The 17,346-nt window shown below is 35.0% G+C and overlaps 1 protein-coding gene and 1 long non-coding RNA gene across 2 annotated transcripts; both read right to left on the bottom strand.

The window, feature by feature from the left end:
- Positions 1–195: 195 nt before the first annotated feature.
- LOC139522702 (uncharacterized) lies at positions 196–1,828 on the bottom strand. Its single transcript, XR_011664478.1, has 2 exons — positions 840–1,828; positions 196–791 (listed from the first exon to the last, which is right to left on the bottom strand). It is a non-coding gene; the product is annotated as an uncharacterized lncRNA (long non-coding RNA).
- Positions 1,829–1,834: 6 nt separating this feature from the next.
- LOC139522701 (uncharacterized) lies at positions 1,835–16,922 on the bottom strand (the record flags this gene model as incomplete). Its single annotated transcript, XM_071316171.1, is given in 8 exon segments — positions 1,835–4,773; positions 10,011–10,121; positions 11,421–11,609; positions 12,817–13,012; positions 14,586–14,613; positions 15,325–15,488; positions 16,280–16,395; positions 16,876–16,922. Coding segments are annotated over 8 exon segments (1,020 nt in total). The 3' UTR covers positions 1,835–4,600.
- Between the last annotated feature and the right edge of the window lie 424 nt (positions 16,923–17,346).

The raw sequence follows: 17,346 nt of genomic DNA, 5'->3' as shown, positions 1-17,346 counted from the left end.
ACATCTGATCAAGCTGTATACAAATGTTTCTAATTACAAAGGGACATAACTTGGATTTGCTAACAGACAATGATGCTTTCTATTATTGGTATTTTCAAATCAGGATCTTTCAACGTACAAAGTGTTATGAACTTTCAATGCTGCATGTTGGAAGAGTGGCATAGGTATAAAGACAAACTATAAACATAACGACAATTTGTCATGGTATATAATGTGTTTATTTAACCAAACCATGAAAACGTACATGCAATATGAACATAACACACAGTCATAGAATAAGAAACTATTCAGAAGGTTTATTTCAAGATGGTTCACAATTTTGTTTTTGTTACAAAAATGTTAAGACATCAACTGAAGACTGTTCAATTTTAGAGTCTTTTACTAATTCCGATCATTCTATATCAAAGGTAACTAAATCAGCTACAATAATGTGGTAAATCCCCACCCCCCCCCCCCCCCCTTTTACTGGATAATTTCTTTCCCTGACTATATACTAACTAAATGTTACTTTGCTACACATTTATATTTATATATTTCATCTGATATAACTAGCTTCCATAAAAAATATATGGTTATTAAATAAAACTTGAACACAATTTAAAGCAGGATTTATTTTACTAGTTTTTATAATGCAGCAATTGTGAAGCTATTAAACAATAACATTGATGAACAAATAAATAAGGTAAAAATATACAACAGTTTGGTAATGCATATATAAAATCACAAGGGCCATTTCATACATTTTAAGCTAAATATACACAACCTCAAGAGACAAAGTCCCTGACTTATACCTCCAATCATTCTGAGAAGAACCTAGAGAGATAGTCCCTGACTTATACCTCCAATCATTCTGAGAAGAATCAAGAGAGACAGAGTCCCTTGGCTTATACCTCCAGTCATTCTGAGAAGAATCAAGAGAGACAGAGTCCCTTGGCTTATACAGGTCTTCAATCATTTTATCAAAAACATGCAAGTCAAAAGAGAAAGATGATGAGTTAACAGATTTTGGACAAACACTAAATGTTCATATTTAATATGTTCTTCAAAATTCATAATTTTAAAAATCATAATTTTAATCAGTATTATCCATGAACTTATACAATTTATCATACATGATGTAAATTTGATGAATTCACAAGTTGTTTACATACTAACCATATGTAACAACACTTTGTAGAGTGTCAGTCTCATCAAACTTTATACAACCAGATGCTCCGCAGGGCGCAGCTTTATATGACAGCAGAGATCTAACCCTGAACAGTTGGGGCAAGTATGGACACAACATATAAGCTTGATACAGCTCTGAATTTGGATTAGGATTAAATAGTTGACACAACATGGGTTTCTGACACAGAATGAATGAGGTCTAAGAACTTAAACTTGAAAATTTTAAATTGGACAATTACCTATTATGGTCCAATATCCAAAATCTAAATACATGGTTAGATTCAGCATATCATAGAACCCCAAGAATTCAATTTTTGATGAAATTAAATAATGTTCAATTTAAGACCCTTTGGACCACAATGTGGACCAATTTGATAACCTGGCCCAAATATTAAAAATCTAAATACATGGTTAGATTCAGCATATTGAAGAACCCCATATATTCAATTTTTGTTGAAATCAAACAAAGTTTAATTTTTTACCCTTTGGACCTGAATGTAGACCAATTTGAAAACAGGACAGTACTGTGCAATTGAATATTTCTTGCTATTGCGCAAAACTGTGCAATTGAAAATTTCTTGCTATTGCGCAATATTGTGCACTTAGATATTTCTTGCTATTGCGGAATACTGTGCAATTGAAGATTTCTTGCTATTGCACAATACTGATTTGGACCAACTTGAAAATTGGGCCCATAATCAAAAATCTAAGTACATGTTTAGATTCAGCATATCAAAGAACCCAAAGAATTCAAATTTTGTTAAAATCAAGCTAAGTTTAATTTTGGACCCTTTAGACCTTAATGTAGACCAATTTGAAAACAGGACCAAAAATTAAGAATCTGAATACACTGTTAGATTTGGCATATCAAAGAACCCCAATGATTCATTTTTTGATGAAATCAAACAAAGTTTAATTTTGGACCCTTTTGGACCCTAATTCGTTGGGACCAAAACTCCCAAAATCAATCCAAACCTTCCTTTCGTGGTCATAAACCTTGTGTAAAAGTTTCATAGGTTTCTATTAACTTATACTAAAGTTATTGTGCAAAAACCAAGAAAAATACTAATTTGGGACCTGTCTTTTGCCCCTAATTCCTAAACTGTTGGGACTAAAACTCCTAAAATCAATCCCTACCTTTCTTTTGTGGTCATAGACCTTATGTTAAAATTTCATAGATTTCTGTTTACTTATGCTAAAGTTATTGTGCGAAAACCAAGAAAAATGCTTATTTGGGCCCTTTTTGGCCCCTAATTCCTAAACTGTTGGGACCAAAACACCCAAAACCAATCCCAACCTTCCTTTTATAGTCATAAACCTTGTGTTTTAATAAGTTAGAGTGCGAAAACCAAATGTCTTCGGACGACAACGACGACGACAACGCCAACGTGATCCCAATATATGACCAAAAAATGTCGTATAAAAACCTGTTATTGTTATACATGTATTGCTTTTGAATTAACATAAAAATATATATTAAGAAAACAAAGTTATAAATAATATTGATGAAATACAAAACTACATAAACTATTTGAATAAAATAAATGAAATGTATATGTAAAGTAACATAAGAAGACACACAAACTTAAATAGAGGTCAACTAAAAATCTCAGTGATAAAGAACTAGAGGCTCTCAAGAGCCTGTATTGCTCACCTGTTACTGTATTTACTGATGTCCGCCATCTTGTTTGGTAGGCGGGGTCATTAGACACTTTTTGTAAATAGATACCCTAGTAATGATTATGGCCAAGTTTGGTTAAATTTGGCCGATAGTTTTAGAGAAGAATATTTTTGTACAAGTTACAAAAATGACGAAAAGTTGTTCAATATTGACTATAAAGGGCAATAACTCCTTAAGGGGTCCTCTAACAATTTTGATCATGTTGACTTATTTGTAGATCTTACTTTGCTGAACATTATTGCTGTTTACAGTTTATCTCTATCTATAATAGTATTCCAGATAATAACCAAAAACTGCAAAATTTCCTTAAAATAACCAATTCAGGGGTAGCAACCCAAGAACAGGTTGTCCGGACGCCGGATGACAGACGCCAAGTGATGAGAAAAGCTCACTTGACCTTTCAGGTCAGGTGAGCTAAAAAGGGGTTATTTAACCTTTACATAAATGTAAAAGGACTTTCCCTTTCTACTGTTTCTAGACTTAAATGATTATGCATATAAATATATTAGATTATTGGGTTTTCTACACATTAAATATCAGTTGCTAGCCACAATATGATTTTTTTTGGCAAGAGAGTGCAGGGAGAGTGCAAAATGGCTTCCCCTTACAAGGTGTGCCTAAAAATTTCCATAACTATGCGTAGAAAACCATACAATGAATTTATCACACAAAGGAATTTCTGCTGCATCTTGTAAAAAAAATAAACAATGAAACACAACAAAATTAAAAGATGAAGCCATCATTAACAGAAGATGTGACGTCATGAACCCCATATAAAATTTACTAACCCCCTAAGAATTCATAGGGGGTCATCAAATGACACTTTTAAACCTATCACAAAATCATAATTTACCCGCAATGAAATAAGAGTAATTTCAAAATGTGGATGATTTGTTGTCCATTCTAAACCTAACACCTCTAAATGAGAACCTAAGTAACCCAAAAACAATAAATTGTTACAAATTCTAACAACGATTTTTTAACAGATTGATATGATAACATGCAGTAAATATCAAGTGTAGAAAAATAAAAATAAAATACCAGAAAACTGACAGCAAGCCCTGAGCAATGATTATACATGTAATAATGCAAATACTTCCTGTGCTAATTTTATTACTTTAATATTGGAAAGTTTCAATTTTGATTATTTTATATGTAAATTTAGTTTAATCTTCTATAGATTATAGGATAATTCTAAACAAAAAAAGTCAAATGTAACAAATAAATTTCTGTATTTTCCATTTTTACTAACAATAAACTTGCATAGCTGTTTATCAAACATTTGTCAATGTACAACCCAAGATTTAGAGAATTGGCTATTTATAGTGAAATAAAAATGCATATTCACAGTAACGTACACACACATTCTAACAATTTATAGATCTTTTTCACACAATTTAATTTGATTGTATAAATTCAACATGTTTCATTTTTCAAATACTCAGATACAATATGACCTAAATGTTAACAAAATTTCATTTAAAATTTTAAGAAATCAACTTATTAAAAATATTTGTAATTTTTTATGTATAATTTTAATGAAATTTCATAACTTGAGATGCAAGTTGTATATTGTATATATATCATGTATAAGTTGCGAAACATACGCCTACAACTAGGTTTTTTGTATACATATCTATATTTGACAAATGCTTCAGATTTCATGGGTTTACATAAATGTATTTCTTCTTTGCAGATCATTAAGCACAGCTAGTTTATAACACAGTATTTAGTTTTGTATCTTGTTCAATATTAATCAAAGCTGCCAAAACTTCCAAAACTACCACAACTACCAAAACTACTTAGAGAACTCCAACTTCCATGGTGACCTAAACCGAATCCTCCAAATGGACCTCCGAATCCACCAAGTCCTCCACCCATCATCCGACTGGCACCGTATCCCAGAGCAGCACCACCTAATACACCTGAAAATAATGGGGAATGCATCACATTAACTAATTATAACCTCAACACAGCTTGTAGAAAAGATGATTTATTTACCAATTAATTTTTTTTAGTGTTGTCAAATCTTGCAATTTTTCCTAACCGGTTACTCGGATAATCGTTCGACCGATTAACCGGTTAACCGGTAGTTTAAGTTGGTGTTTGAAAGCTTTATCAATAGTACCCTACACATAGATAAGATGAGGTATGAGTGTCAATTTGACAAGTTTTATCCAAGTCATAAATTTACGCTTATGGAATTGAAGTTTGTCCTTTGGCATTATAAGGCTTGGCTGTGAGGATTCCTGGCGAAATTTGACTTTTAATAATTGAATCCACCATATCAACTATATAGCGATTGTATCACATTCAGGTTGAAAAATTAGAAAAAACTTCTTGATCTCGTAGAATTGAATATGTCTGATACCAATATTCTTTCCTTTTCTCTTGTTGTCTCCAAAATTTATGTGGAGTGTTTTAATTTGAAATGATTAATTATTAAACAAAAGAAGATGTGGTATGATTGCCAATGAGACAATTCTCGACAAGAGACCAAAATGACACAGAAATGAACAACTATAGGTCACCGTACGACATGTTTCTTTACTGTGTTTGCTTGTTTCTTTAAGTATGTTACTTGTACTATCATGTATACATTGAGTACATTCACATTGGTTTGCATTTCACAATTTTTGAGTTAGCATTTCGTTTAAAATAAGACTGAGCCTAGCACTACGGAGGTTGCACATTTAGATGTAGGTTTACACAATAATAGATCAAAAACGAAATAATGAAGTCATTAGTTAAATTTAATTGCATCACTGATTTAAAGTAACTGTTAAAAAAACATGTATACTAATTATGTTTCTTTAAGATCCTGCCAGAGCACTAATTAATCTTATGTTTTTAGGATTTACAATAGCAATCAATATGACAATTGTTGTGTCAAATTAATTACCACGACGAAATTTAGAAAAAAAACATAACTATTTATTGATTTCAATACAAATATATATCAAATCTATCAAAATTGAAAAAAAAGTTCGGTTAACTGGTTAGCGTTTTTGGTATTTGGTATTTGGTCGTTCGACCGGTTAATCGTTGACAACACTAATTTTTTTTTAATAAAAGACTTTCTAGCAAAAATATCCCTGCATGCACCCTAAGACTTTGTTGGATTTTTAACATGTGATAGCACTGTGGTTTTAAAGTCTTCTTCATAAAAATAACCTTACTCTAGCATTGGGTTAGAGTGGTAAATGTTTTCTCTGTCAAGCCTTCTTGTAGATCATGTCATCAAAATTTAGAAATTGAAACATAAGTGTGAACAATATGAAACTGAGTATAATTACCTGCAGCTAGTTTGCCTTTATTACCTAGACCCCCTTTCTTATGGTGTTGTTGGACTACAACTGATGAGTATAATTACCTGCAGCTAGTTTGCCTTTGTTACCTAGACCCCCTTTCTTATGATGTTGCTGGACTACAACTGATGAGTATAATTACCTGCAGCTAGTTTGCCTTTGTTGCCTAGACCCCCTTTCTTATGGTGTTGCTGGACTACAACTGATGAGTATAATTACCTGCAGCTAGTTTGCCTTTGTTGCCTAGACCCCCTTTCTTATGATGTTGTTGGACTACAACTGATGAGTATAATTACCTGCAGCTAGTTTGCCTTTGTTGCCTAGACCCCCTTTCTTATGGTGTTGCTGGACTACAACTGATGAGTATAATTACCTGCAGCTAGTTTGCCTTTGTTGCCTAGACCCCCTTTCTTATGATGTTGTTGGACTACAACTGATGAGTATAATTACCTGCAGCTAGTTTGCCTTTATTGCCTAGACCCCCTTTCTTATGATGTTGTTTGACTACAACTGATGAGTATAATTACCTGCAGCTAGTTTGCCTTTGTTGCCTAGACCCCCTTTCTTATGATGTTGTTGGACTACAACTGATGAGTATAATTACCTGCAGCTAGTTTGCCTTTATTGCCTAGACCCCCTTTCTTATGATGTTGTTGGACTACAACTGATGAGTATAATTACCTGCAGCTAGTTTGCCTTTGTTGCCTAGACCCCCTTTCTTATGGTGTTGCTGGACTACAACTGATGAGTATAATTACCTGCAGCTAGTTTGCCTTTATTACCTAGACCCCCTTTCTTATGGTGTTGCTGGACTACAACTGATGAGTATAATTACCTGCAGCTAGTTTGCCTTTGTTGCCTAGACCCCCTTTCTTATGGTGTTGCTGGACTACAACTGAGGAGTATAATTACCTGCAGCTAGTTTGCCTTTGTTACCTAGACCCCCTTTCTTATGGTGTTGTTGGACTACAACTGAGGAGTATAATTACCTGCAGCTAGTTTGCCTTTATTACCTAGACCCCCTTTCTTATGGTGTTGCTGGACTACAACTGAGGAGTATAATTACCTGCAGCTAGTTTGCCTTTGTTGCCTAGACCCCCTGGTGCCTAGACCCCCTTTCTTATGGTGTTGCTGGACTACAACTGATGAGTATAATTACCTGCAGCTAGTTTGCCTTTGTTGCCTAGACCCCCTTTCTTATGGTGTTGCTGGACTACAACTGATGAGTATAATTACCTGCAGCTTGTTTGCCTTTGTTGCCTAGACCCCCTTTCTTATGGTGTTGCTGGACTACAACTGATGAGTATAATTACCTGCAGCTTGTTTGCCTTTGTTGCCTAGACCCCCTTTCTTATGGTGTTGCTGGACTACAACTGATGAGTATAATTACCTGCAGCTAGTTTGCCTTTGTTGCCTAGACCCCCTTTCTTATGATGTTGTTGGACTACAACTGATGAGTATAATTACCTGCAGCTAGTTTGCCTTTGTTGCCTAGACCCCCTTTCTGATGATGTTGTTGGACTACAACTGATGAGTATAATTACCTGCAGCTAGTTTGCCTTTGTTGCCTAGACCCCCTTTCTTATGATGTTGTTGGACTACAACTGATGAGTATAATTACCTGCAGCTAGTTTGCCTTTGTTGCCTAGACCCCCTTTCTTATGGTGTTGCTGGACTACAACTGAGGAGTATAATTACCTGCAGCTAGTTTGCCTTTGTTACCTAGACCCCCTTTCTTATGGTGTTGTTGGACTACAACTGAGGAGTATAATTACCTGCAGCTAGTTTGCCTTTGTTACCTAGACCCCCTTTCTTATGATGTTGTTGGACTACAACTGATGAGTATAATTACCTGCAGCTAGTTTGCCTTTGTTGCCTAGACCCCCTTTCTTATGATGTTGTTGGACTACAACTGATGAGTATAATTACCTGCAGCTAGTTTGCCTTTGTTGCCTAGACCCCCTTTCTTATGATGTTGTTGGACTACAACTGATGAGTATAATTACCTGCAGCTAGTTTGCCTTTGTTGCCTAGACCCCCTTTCTTATGGTGTTGCTGGACTACAACTGATGAGTATAATTACCTGCAGCTTGTTTGCCTTTGTTGCCTAGACCCCCTTTCTTATGGTGTTGCTGGACTACAACTGATGAGTATAATTACCTGCAGCTAGTTTGCCTTTGTTGCCTAGACCCCCTTTCTTATGATGTTGTTGGACTACAACTGATGAGTATAATTACCTGCAGCTAGTTTGCCTTTGTTGCCTAGACCCCCTTTCTTATGATGTTGTTGGACTACAACTGATGAGTATAATTACCTGCAGCTAGTTTGCCTTTGTTGCCTAGACCCCCTTTCTTATGGTGTTGCTGGACTACAACTGATGAGTATAATTACCTGCAGCTAGTTTGCCTTTGTTGCCTAGACCCCCTTTCTTATGGTGTTGCTGGACTACAACTGATGAGTATAATTACCTGCAGCTAGTTTGCCTTTGTTGCCTAGACCCCCTTTCTTATGATGTTGCTGGACTACAACTGATGAGTATAATTACCTGCAGCTAGTTTGCCTTTATTGCCTAGACCCCCTTTCTTATGATGTTGTTGGACTACAACTGATGAGTATAATTACCTGCAGCTAGTTTGCCTTTGTTGCCTAGACCCCCTTTCTTATGATGTTGTTGGACTACAACTGATGAGTATAATTACCTGCAGCTAGTTTGCCTTTGTTACCTAGACCCCCTTTCTTATGATGTTGTTGGACTACAACTGATGAGTATAATTACCTGCAACTAGTTTGCCTTTGTTACCTAGACCCCCTTTCTTATGGTGTTGTTGGACTACAACTGATGAGTATAATTACCTGCAGCTAGTTTGCCTTTATTACCTAGACCCCCTTTCTTATGGTGTTGTTGGACTACAACTGATGAGTATAATTACCTGCAGCTAGTTTGCCTTTGTTGCCTAGACCCCCTTTCTTATGATGTTGTTGGACTACAACTGATGAGTATAATTACCTGCAGCTAGTTTGCCTTTGTTGCCTAGACCCCCTTTCTTATGATGTTGTTGGACTACAACTGATGAGTATAATTACCTGCAGCTAGTTTGCCTTTATTACCTAGACCCCCTTTCTTATGATGTTGTTGGACTACAACTGATGAGTATAATTACCTGCAGCTAGTTTGCCTTTATTACCTAGACCCCCTTTCTTATGATGTTGTTGGACTACAACTGATGAGTATAATTACCTGCAGCTAGTTTGCCTTTGTTACCTAGACCCCCTTTCTTATGGTGTTGTTGGACTACAACTGAGGAGTATAATTACCTGCAGCTAGTTTGCCTCTGTTGCCTAGACCCCCTTTCTTATGGTGTTGCTGGACTACAACTGAGGAGTATAATTACCTGCAGCTAGTTTGCCTTTGTTGCCTAGACCCCCTTTCTTATGGTGTTGCTGGACTACAACTGATGAGTATAATTACCTGCAGCTAGTTTGCCTTTGTTACCTAGACCCCCTTTCTTATGGTGTTGCTGGACTACAACTGATGAGTATAATTACCTGCAGCTAGTTTGCCTTTGTTACCTAGACCCCCTTTCTTATGATGTTGTTGGACTACAACTGAGGAGTATAATTACCTGCAGCTAGTTTGCCTTTGTTGCCTAGACCCCCTTTCTTATGGTGTTGCTGGACTACAACTGAGGAGTATAATTACCTGCAGCTAGTTTGCCTTTGTTGCCTAGACCCCCTTTCTTATGATGTTGTTGGACTACAACTGATGAGTATAATTACCTGCAGCTAGTTTGCCTTTATTACCTAGACCCCCTTTCTTATGGTGTTGCTGGACTACAACTGATGAGTATAATTACCTGCAGCTAGTTTGCCTTTGTTGCCTAGACCCCCTTTCTTATGGTGTTGTTGGACTACAACTGGTTGTTGCTGTTGGTAATAGCCTGGTTGCTGCTGGTAACCATAGGATCCTACAATTATAATTGGATTACATTATTTACCTAGTTATACACTTGCAACATAATTTTACCAATCATCTGAAAATAAAAAAATAGATAATCAAGGACAAAAGATCAGGTGTGACCTTGTGACCTTCTGAAAAACATCAACAACAACTTAATGCACAGCCCCATACATATTCAAATCTTTTGATATCTTTTCAATGAAGTTAACCTAAAAACATAACTTATTGTCCCCAAATATTATAGGCAGATTTGTTATCTAACTTGATAATCAAATAAAACATTGACAAGCATGTATTAATATTTTAATATATAAACCTCATTAAATTTATTTCTATTTTGTTATATTTGGGTTTATCCTTTTCTGAGGGGGAGGACAGGGAGAAAGGAGAAAGGGGGTAGGAGAAAGGAGAGGAAGGCTGGGAGAAAGGAGAAAAAGTTTGAGAAAGGAGAAAAAATAAAATATCTCTCCTTTTAAAAATTTTTCTAATATTTCAAGAAAAAATATCTCAAAAGGAGATTTTTTATTCTAATTGGAGAAAGGAGAACGGGGGTAGGAGAAAGGAGACGAGGGGTGGGAGAAGGGAGAAGGGTACCCCCCTGTCCTCCCCCTCTTTTCTATTTCTATCTTTAGTAACTGTGGAACTAGTTAGTAGAACAAGTTTAATTAATATCCAATTATAAGTTTTTGGGTAGTACTGCACAGGCATTTCTTAGGCGGTATTATGGATGGGGTTCTGTAGTCATATATAAGTCTGAAACTTACATAAATATAATGTGTATGGAGATGCTCACAGTAACACGTTCTGCATAGTACATTATTTACATTATATTATAATGATTTCAAGTTGAATAGCAAGAAAATGAAAGACATATAGACACAGGCAGACATTGGTTAAACTTATGTTTATTGTTACAGATAGGGCATAAAAACAGCTTGTATTTTAATATCTGTTGCAACAATAAAGTTAAGTATTTCTACTCAAAGACAACAAATGTCCAACAAGAATGAGTCCATAGTGCACGGATGCGTGTATGCCAAAATTTTATCAAAAAATCACTGTATGATTAAAAGTGTATTACAGAGACAGAGAAGTTTAACCTGTGAAACTGTTACCTAAGGAGACTAACAAATCTGCAGCTGAAGGTTTACTTAAATTGGGGAGGCTGACTATAGTCCTGAATGTATAGCCATGCTGGTGGCATACCAGTTGTGGAGGAGAAGCGTACTGTTGTGTGGGATAACCCTGTGCCTGTTGATAACCATGTGAGTAAGGCTGCTGAGGATAAGGCTGATTGTATACATACCTGGAGGAGGCTGACTGTATCCCTGTGGTGGTGGAGCATACCCTTGCTGGTGGTATACAGGTTGTGGAGGAGGAGCGTACTGTTGTGTGGGATAACCCTGTGGATATCCCTGTGAGTAAGGCTGCTGAGGATAAGGCTGAGCCATTGGTTGCTGTGGGTAACCAGGGTATCCACTAGGAGAAGGACCACCTGTAATGAAAAAATATATTTGTGCTTAATATTTAATGGAAGAGAACATAATTTTTCAATCGAAAATCTGCAAAATGGTACAAAGAATTATAAATGTATCAAATCTAAACACAAAAGTCTGTAAGTCTGTATACCCACTTCAAAATTTCAGGATACAAATACAGTTGAACCTCGTTGTGTCGAACTTGGTTGTAATGAAAACTGGGATGAGTCAAAGTAATTTCTGGGTCCTGGCAAAATTCCCGTTTGATCAATGCATAATTACCTCTGATGAGTCGAACTCGTTTGACTTGAATACTAGGTTAAGTCAAGTAAATTTTATAGTCCCGTCGAAGTAAAATTAATGTTAATTGATCCCGATGTCTCGAATTTCGAAAGTAAAAATTTTCAATAGATGCAGACCTAATGATAAAAATTCAAATCGGATGTATTTCTTATGTCACCTAATCATTTTCAAAAGAGATAGATAAAGGTGAGGAAACATACTTGTTTATATAACAGTTTAAATGACATATTTATGGTGACAGCTGATTAATACCTTTATTGATGGTTTAAGCAGAATGTTAGTGTTTTGAACATTTTTCACCTGAAATAAAAACGAAACGAATTTAAAAGACCCAAGCCAAGATTAAATGAATCCTTAGACTTAAAATTTATTAATTACAATAAATAAAAGGATTAGGACAATTATAATAAATTCATGATAATTTAATGAAAGCAGTCGACCTGATCAGAGACCGTTATGAACTTATTTTGTGCCGCGAGTGATTTCATCATTTATAGTGACTTACCTTTGTAAATATTTGTGTAGACTATTGATTTTATTTGTATATGTACTTGTGTGTTTAATAATCACAAAGGACCAAAAATGAAGATTAAATACACAATCATAACGTGTCCTATCAAAAAAAGGCACACTGTTCATAGTATCTAGTTGACACAAATCTCATACCGTATTTCATGCATTCCAAATTTATGACGACACACTAGACCTCGGATGAGTCGAATACTTTGGTCCGGACCCTTCGACTTCGACACAACGAAGTTTCGACTGTAAATTGAAATTGTAAAATAATGATAATGCTACCGCCATTAAGACTAAGAATAACCAATCAAGCAAACAAAATCTGTGCTCTAACCCCTGTTAATAAAACCAAAGCTGCTGAAGACAAACCACTAGCAGGTAAAACTATTCATGTTGTCTTACCTGTTAAACCAGCAAATCCTATAGGAGCAGGACCTCCTGGGGCCTGAGCAGGATATGGAGCTGGACCTCCTGGGGCCTGAGCAGGATATGGAGCTGGTCCAGGGGTGTAGGGTGGAGGTGCTGAGTGGACTGGAGCTTGTTGGTGCATCGGCTGTTGGGGTGGTGGCCCCTGTTGATTAGAACTTGGTTGTGGGAGCTGTAAAGAAGTATTAAATGTTGTAATATTGAAGGTTTATCTCTAAAAGAATCATTTGATGAATTGCTCTCAAAAAGAACTAGACTATTAAATGTACAATTTGTATCTAAATTCAAAAGAAAGTGGAACTGCAGCCTACAGATGTTAAAGAATAACGATAAAAGTCAACTAGTAATTTATATCCTGTGATCTTCTAGTACAGCTCTGTGTTACTTTTTATCTTAAAAGATTAACAGCACTTTACATGTTGTTACTACAGTTGTAAATTGTATATGGCACTGCTTGTGATTTCCATATATTTGTTACAGTCAAAGCCTGAGTTAGATATTGCTTACAGCACTGAATACAGTGCTGTTGTAACATCTAGGATTAAACAAGAGTGCACACGCTGAAATGTCTTGCCTTCCTTACTAATCATTGATGATCATTGATATTATGTTGATAGTCTTAAATATAAAGCTTTATTACACGTCACATAAACTTAATATTAACTAAGAAAACTAAAAATTGACCACTGAACCATTAAAATTAGGTCAAGGTCAAATGAACTATGCCAGGCAGACATGTACCTCTTACAATTCTTCCATACAGCAAATATAGTTGACCTATTGCTTATAGTTTAAGAAAAATAGACCAAAAACACAAAAACATTAACACTGAGCAATGAACCGTGAAAATGAGGTCAAGGTCAAATAAAACCTGAGCGACTGACATATAGATCATAAAATATTTCCATACACCAAATATAGTTGACTTTTTGCATAAAGTATAATTAGATAAATAGAGCAAAACTCAAAAACTTAACTTTGACCACTGAACCATGAGAGTCAGGTCATGGTCAGATGACACCTGCCAGTTGGACATGTACATCTTACAGTCCTTCCATACACTGAATATACTAGACCTATTGCTTATAGTATCTGAGATATGGACTTGACCACCAAAACTTAACCTTGTTCACTGATCCATGAAATGAGGTCAGGGTCAAGTGAAAACTGACTGACGGGCATGAGGACCTATGCAAGGTACACACATACCAAATACAGTTATCATATTACTTATAATAAGAGAGAATTGAACATTACAAAAAAATCTTAACTTTTTTTTCAAGAAGTCACTGAACCATGAAAATGAGGTCAAGGACATTGGACACTTGACTCACGGAAACTTCCTAACATGAGGCATCTATATATAAAGTATGAAGCATCCAGGTATTCCACCTTCTGAAATAAAAAGCTTGTAATAAGTTAGCTAACACTGCCACCAACAGATCACTATCCCTATGTAGAGTTTTCTGCGACAAAAGTAAACATACTTTGTTTCTGGTTAATTTTCAAAAGGAAAATCTATTGTGAGCCCCCTTAAATTACAATTTTTAATGCTGTTTTTTTTTAATTTTTTGTTCATTTTTTATTTCTGCCTCAAGTATAAATGGTAAGGTAAACTGTAATTAATCTTGATCAAATTTGAATTTAATGTAGTACATCTTGAATTCATGATGGATGTAGGGTGTAATTTGTTACTATATTGTACTTATTCATAGTGCAAATTATTCCGTTTAATATTAACTTACAGTACTGCAAATTGCTTTCATCCATTCACTGAAAAAATAAGACATTGTTGGTTATCTTTCAAAAGGCCTCTGGAAATAGAAGGGTTTGTTGAACAACTTTGGCCATGTTGACTTATTTGTAGACTTAATTTATACAAACATTTCGCCTTATTTCATTTACTTTTTATCTGGTACAGTTTCTGTTAAAGAAATTCACCAAATATTGTTAATCTTATTTGTTTATCATTTTTATCTGCTTACAAGATTTTCTATTTGTACTATATAATTTCTGAATAAAATGCAAAAGGGGTAAAATCATTATTTACGACCAATAACTCCTATACAGGATAAATAAACAATTTTGGTCATTTGACCTATTTGTAGATTCTCTGTTTCTTCTATAATTTCTGAAAAATGCAAAAAGGGTGAAATAATCATTCAAAAGCAACTGCTCCTATACATGCTATAAGCATGATAAGAGGTCAAATGTCTATTTTGGTCATGTTGACTTATTTGAAAATCTTATTACTCTGGTCATTTTTAATTTAAAAGTTTCTGTCAATCTGAATGGACAGACAGAGGTAACACAGAATAATACAACACTTTTTGAGAGCAGTGGTATAATTTAAAGCAGGGATTATAATTACCATAGACTATTAGAGAATCTGTCTATTACCCGGTAATTTACCCAAGTTGTGCCTTATCCCTACATAGAAACCACAGGACCTTAGCCTTATGACTTGGTTTGACATTTACTCACCTTAGTTCTGCCTCATCTCTACATAGAAACCATAGGACCTTAGCCTTATGACTTGGTTTGACTGGTATGGCTAACATTTGTTTAAAGCTATACCCAGCAGGTATATCAGGTCTATCTACCATTCCTTCTGTATAGTCTCCATAAGCAAAGCGTTTACATACTTCCTAAAATTAGAAATAAATTGTGGACACACAAATATGACTGAAGAATGAACCATTCCTTCAGTATATATAGTCTCCATAGACAAAGTGTTTACATACTTCCTAAAATTAGAAATAAAAGTGTGGACACACAGATATGACTGTAGTAGCTACCATCCCTTTTGTAAAGTCTCCATCATTGTCCATAGGCAAAGTGTTTACATATTTCCTAAAATTAGAAATAAAAGTGTGGACACACAAATGTGACTGCAGTATCTACTATTCCTTCTGTATAGTCACCCTATGCAAAGTGTTTACATATTTTCTAAAATTAGAAATAAAAGTATGGACACACAAATATGACTGCAGTATGAACCATTCCTTCTGTATAGTTTCCATAGGCAAAGTGTTTACATACTTCATAAAATTTGAAATAAAAGTGTGGACATACAAATATGACCTTAAATTGGTCTAATGTGTACCGTAGGATGACTTTTGTAACAGAGGGGCCAAAGATACTAGAGCGACAGTCAACTCATAGATAGAAAATAAACTGACTATGCCATGGCTAAAAAAAATAAAAGACAAACTGACTACGAATAGTAGACAAGACACAACATAGAAATCTAAAGACTAAGCAACATTAACCCCACCAAAACTAGGGGTGATCTCTACAGGTGCTCCTGAAAAGTAAGGTGCCATGTGTAGAATGAGTTTGTTTAAAGACTCATGTGTAGAATGAATATTGAATGGTGCCATGTGATGAAAGACTTTTTGCTTTTGTCCAATAATCAGTAACATAAACCCAATCTTACCTTCATGTAAGCCTTTGCTTTAATCTCATTATCACCTTGTCGTTTATAAACACACAAACTACTGTCATTGTATAACACAACCCATACATTGTTCCAGCCTCCAGACAGGAAACCTTCTACAAAATAAATAATTGAAGATTTAGTGTCAACATGTAGCACCATCTGCATCATTGAAACCTCCACACAGGATAGCATATAAATGACCAAACAAACAGAATACTCAGTGTCAGTATCAATTAAGGAGCTAAATATAAATTCTGAGAAAAAAATTATGATCAAATTCAGCGATTGAAATTCTTGCAAGTAAAATTATATATCCTATTCAAATTTAAATTTGTTTTTCCTGATAATCACTGGATAAAAAGTATCAAGGTAAAAAGAAAAAGTTTAAACTGATTCCCTCTGTTTTTTTTTGTTTTTTTTGCTAGATTAGAATGGTTTTTTGAGATTGGAACATCGGTTTACTGCTGTTAGTTCAAATTGTCTATATCGACATCTTTCGTTTCAGTTTTTGAAAACAAGGAATAATTAAACTGTTTAAAAATTGCTACACAGGTGTGGACAAACATAAATGCATTGTCTGTTTTAATACTTACTACTATGCCTCTTCAAGTATCCACTTTTTACAATACTATTCATATTTCTGGAAATATAAAAAAAAAATCATCTAATATGATATGTCAGTATTTCAGATACATGAGATATATGACAATTTAACCACCTCCTACATTACATGTTATTACTATTTTTCTCATTTTTAATAACCTAGAATTACAATCCATGTTGAGAGGAGGGGACTGGATGGTAATCCTTGGCTAGCAAAGATTCCATCTCTTTTGTTTGTGTATAATCAATGTGTATTGTCTTGGTATCAATCTTTCCAATCACCAAATATAATTAATCTATGGCTTATAATATCTGGGAAATAGACCAAACACAAACACTAAACACTCAATGTCCAATGAACAATGAAAGTGTGGTTAAGGTCAGATGATCATTCCATACACCTAATATAGTGGCAATATTATATTGCTTATTAAAATTGTATCCCAGAAATGGACCAAACC

The sequence above is a fragment of the Mytilus edulis genome, chromosome 5, assembly GCF_963676685.1.
Source record: "Mytilus edulis chromosome 5, xbMytEdul2.2, whole genome shotgun sequence".
NCBI classification, from domain to species: Eukaryota; Metazoa; Mollusca; class Bivalvia; order Mytilida; family Mytilidae; genus Mytilus; species Mytilus edulis.
Note: the sequence above shows the minus strand (reverse complement) of the source record. Positions and strands in the feature narration are given on the sequence as shown.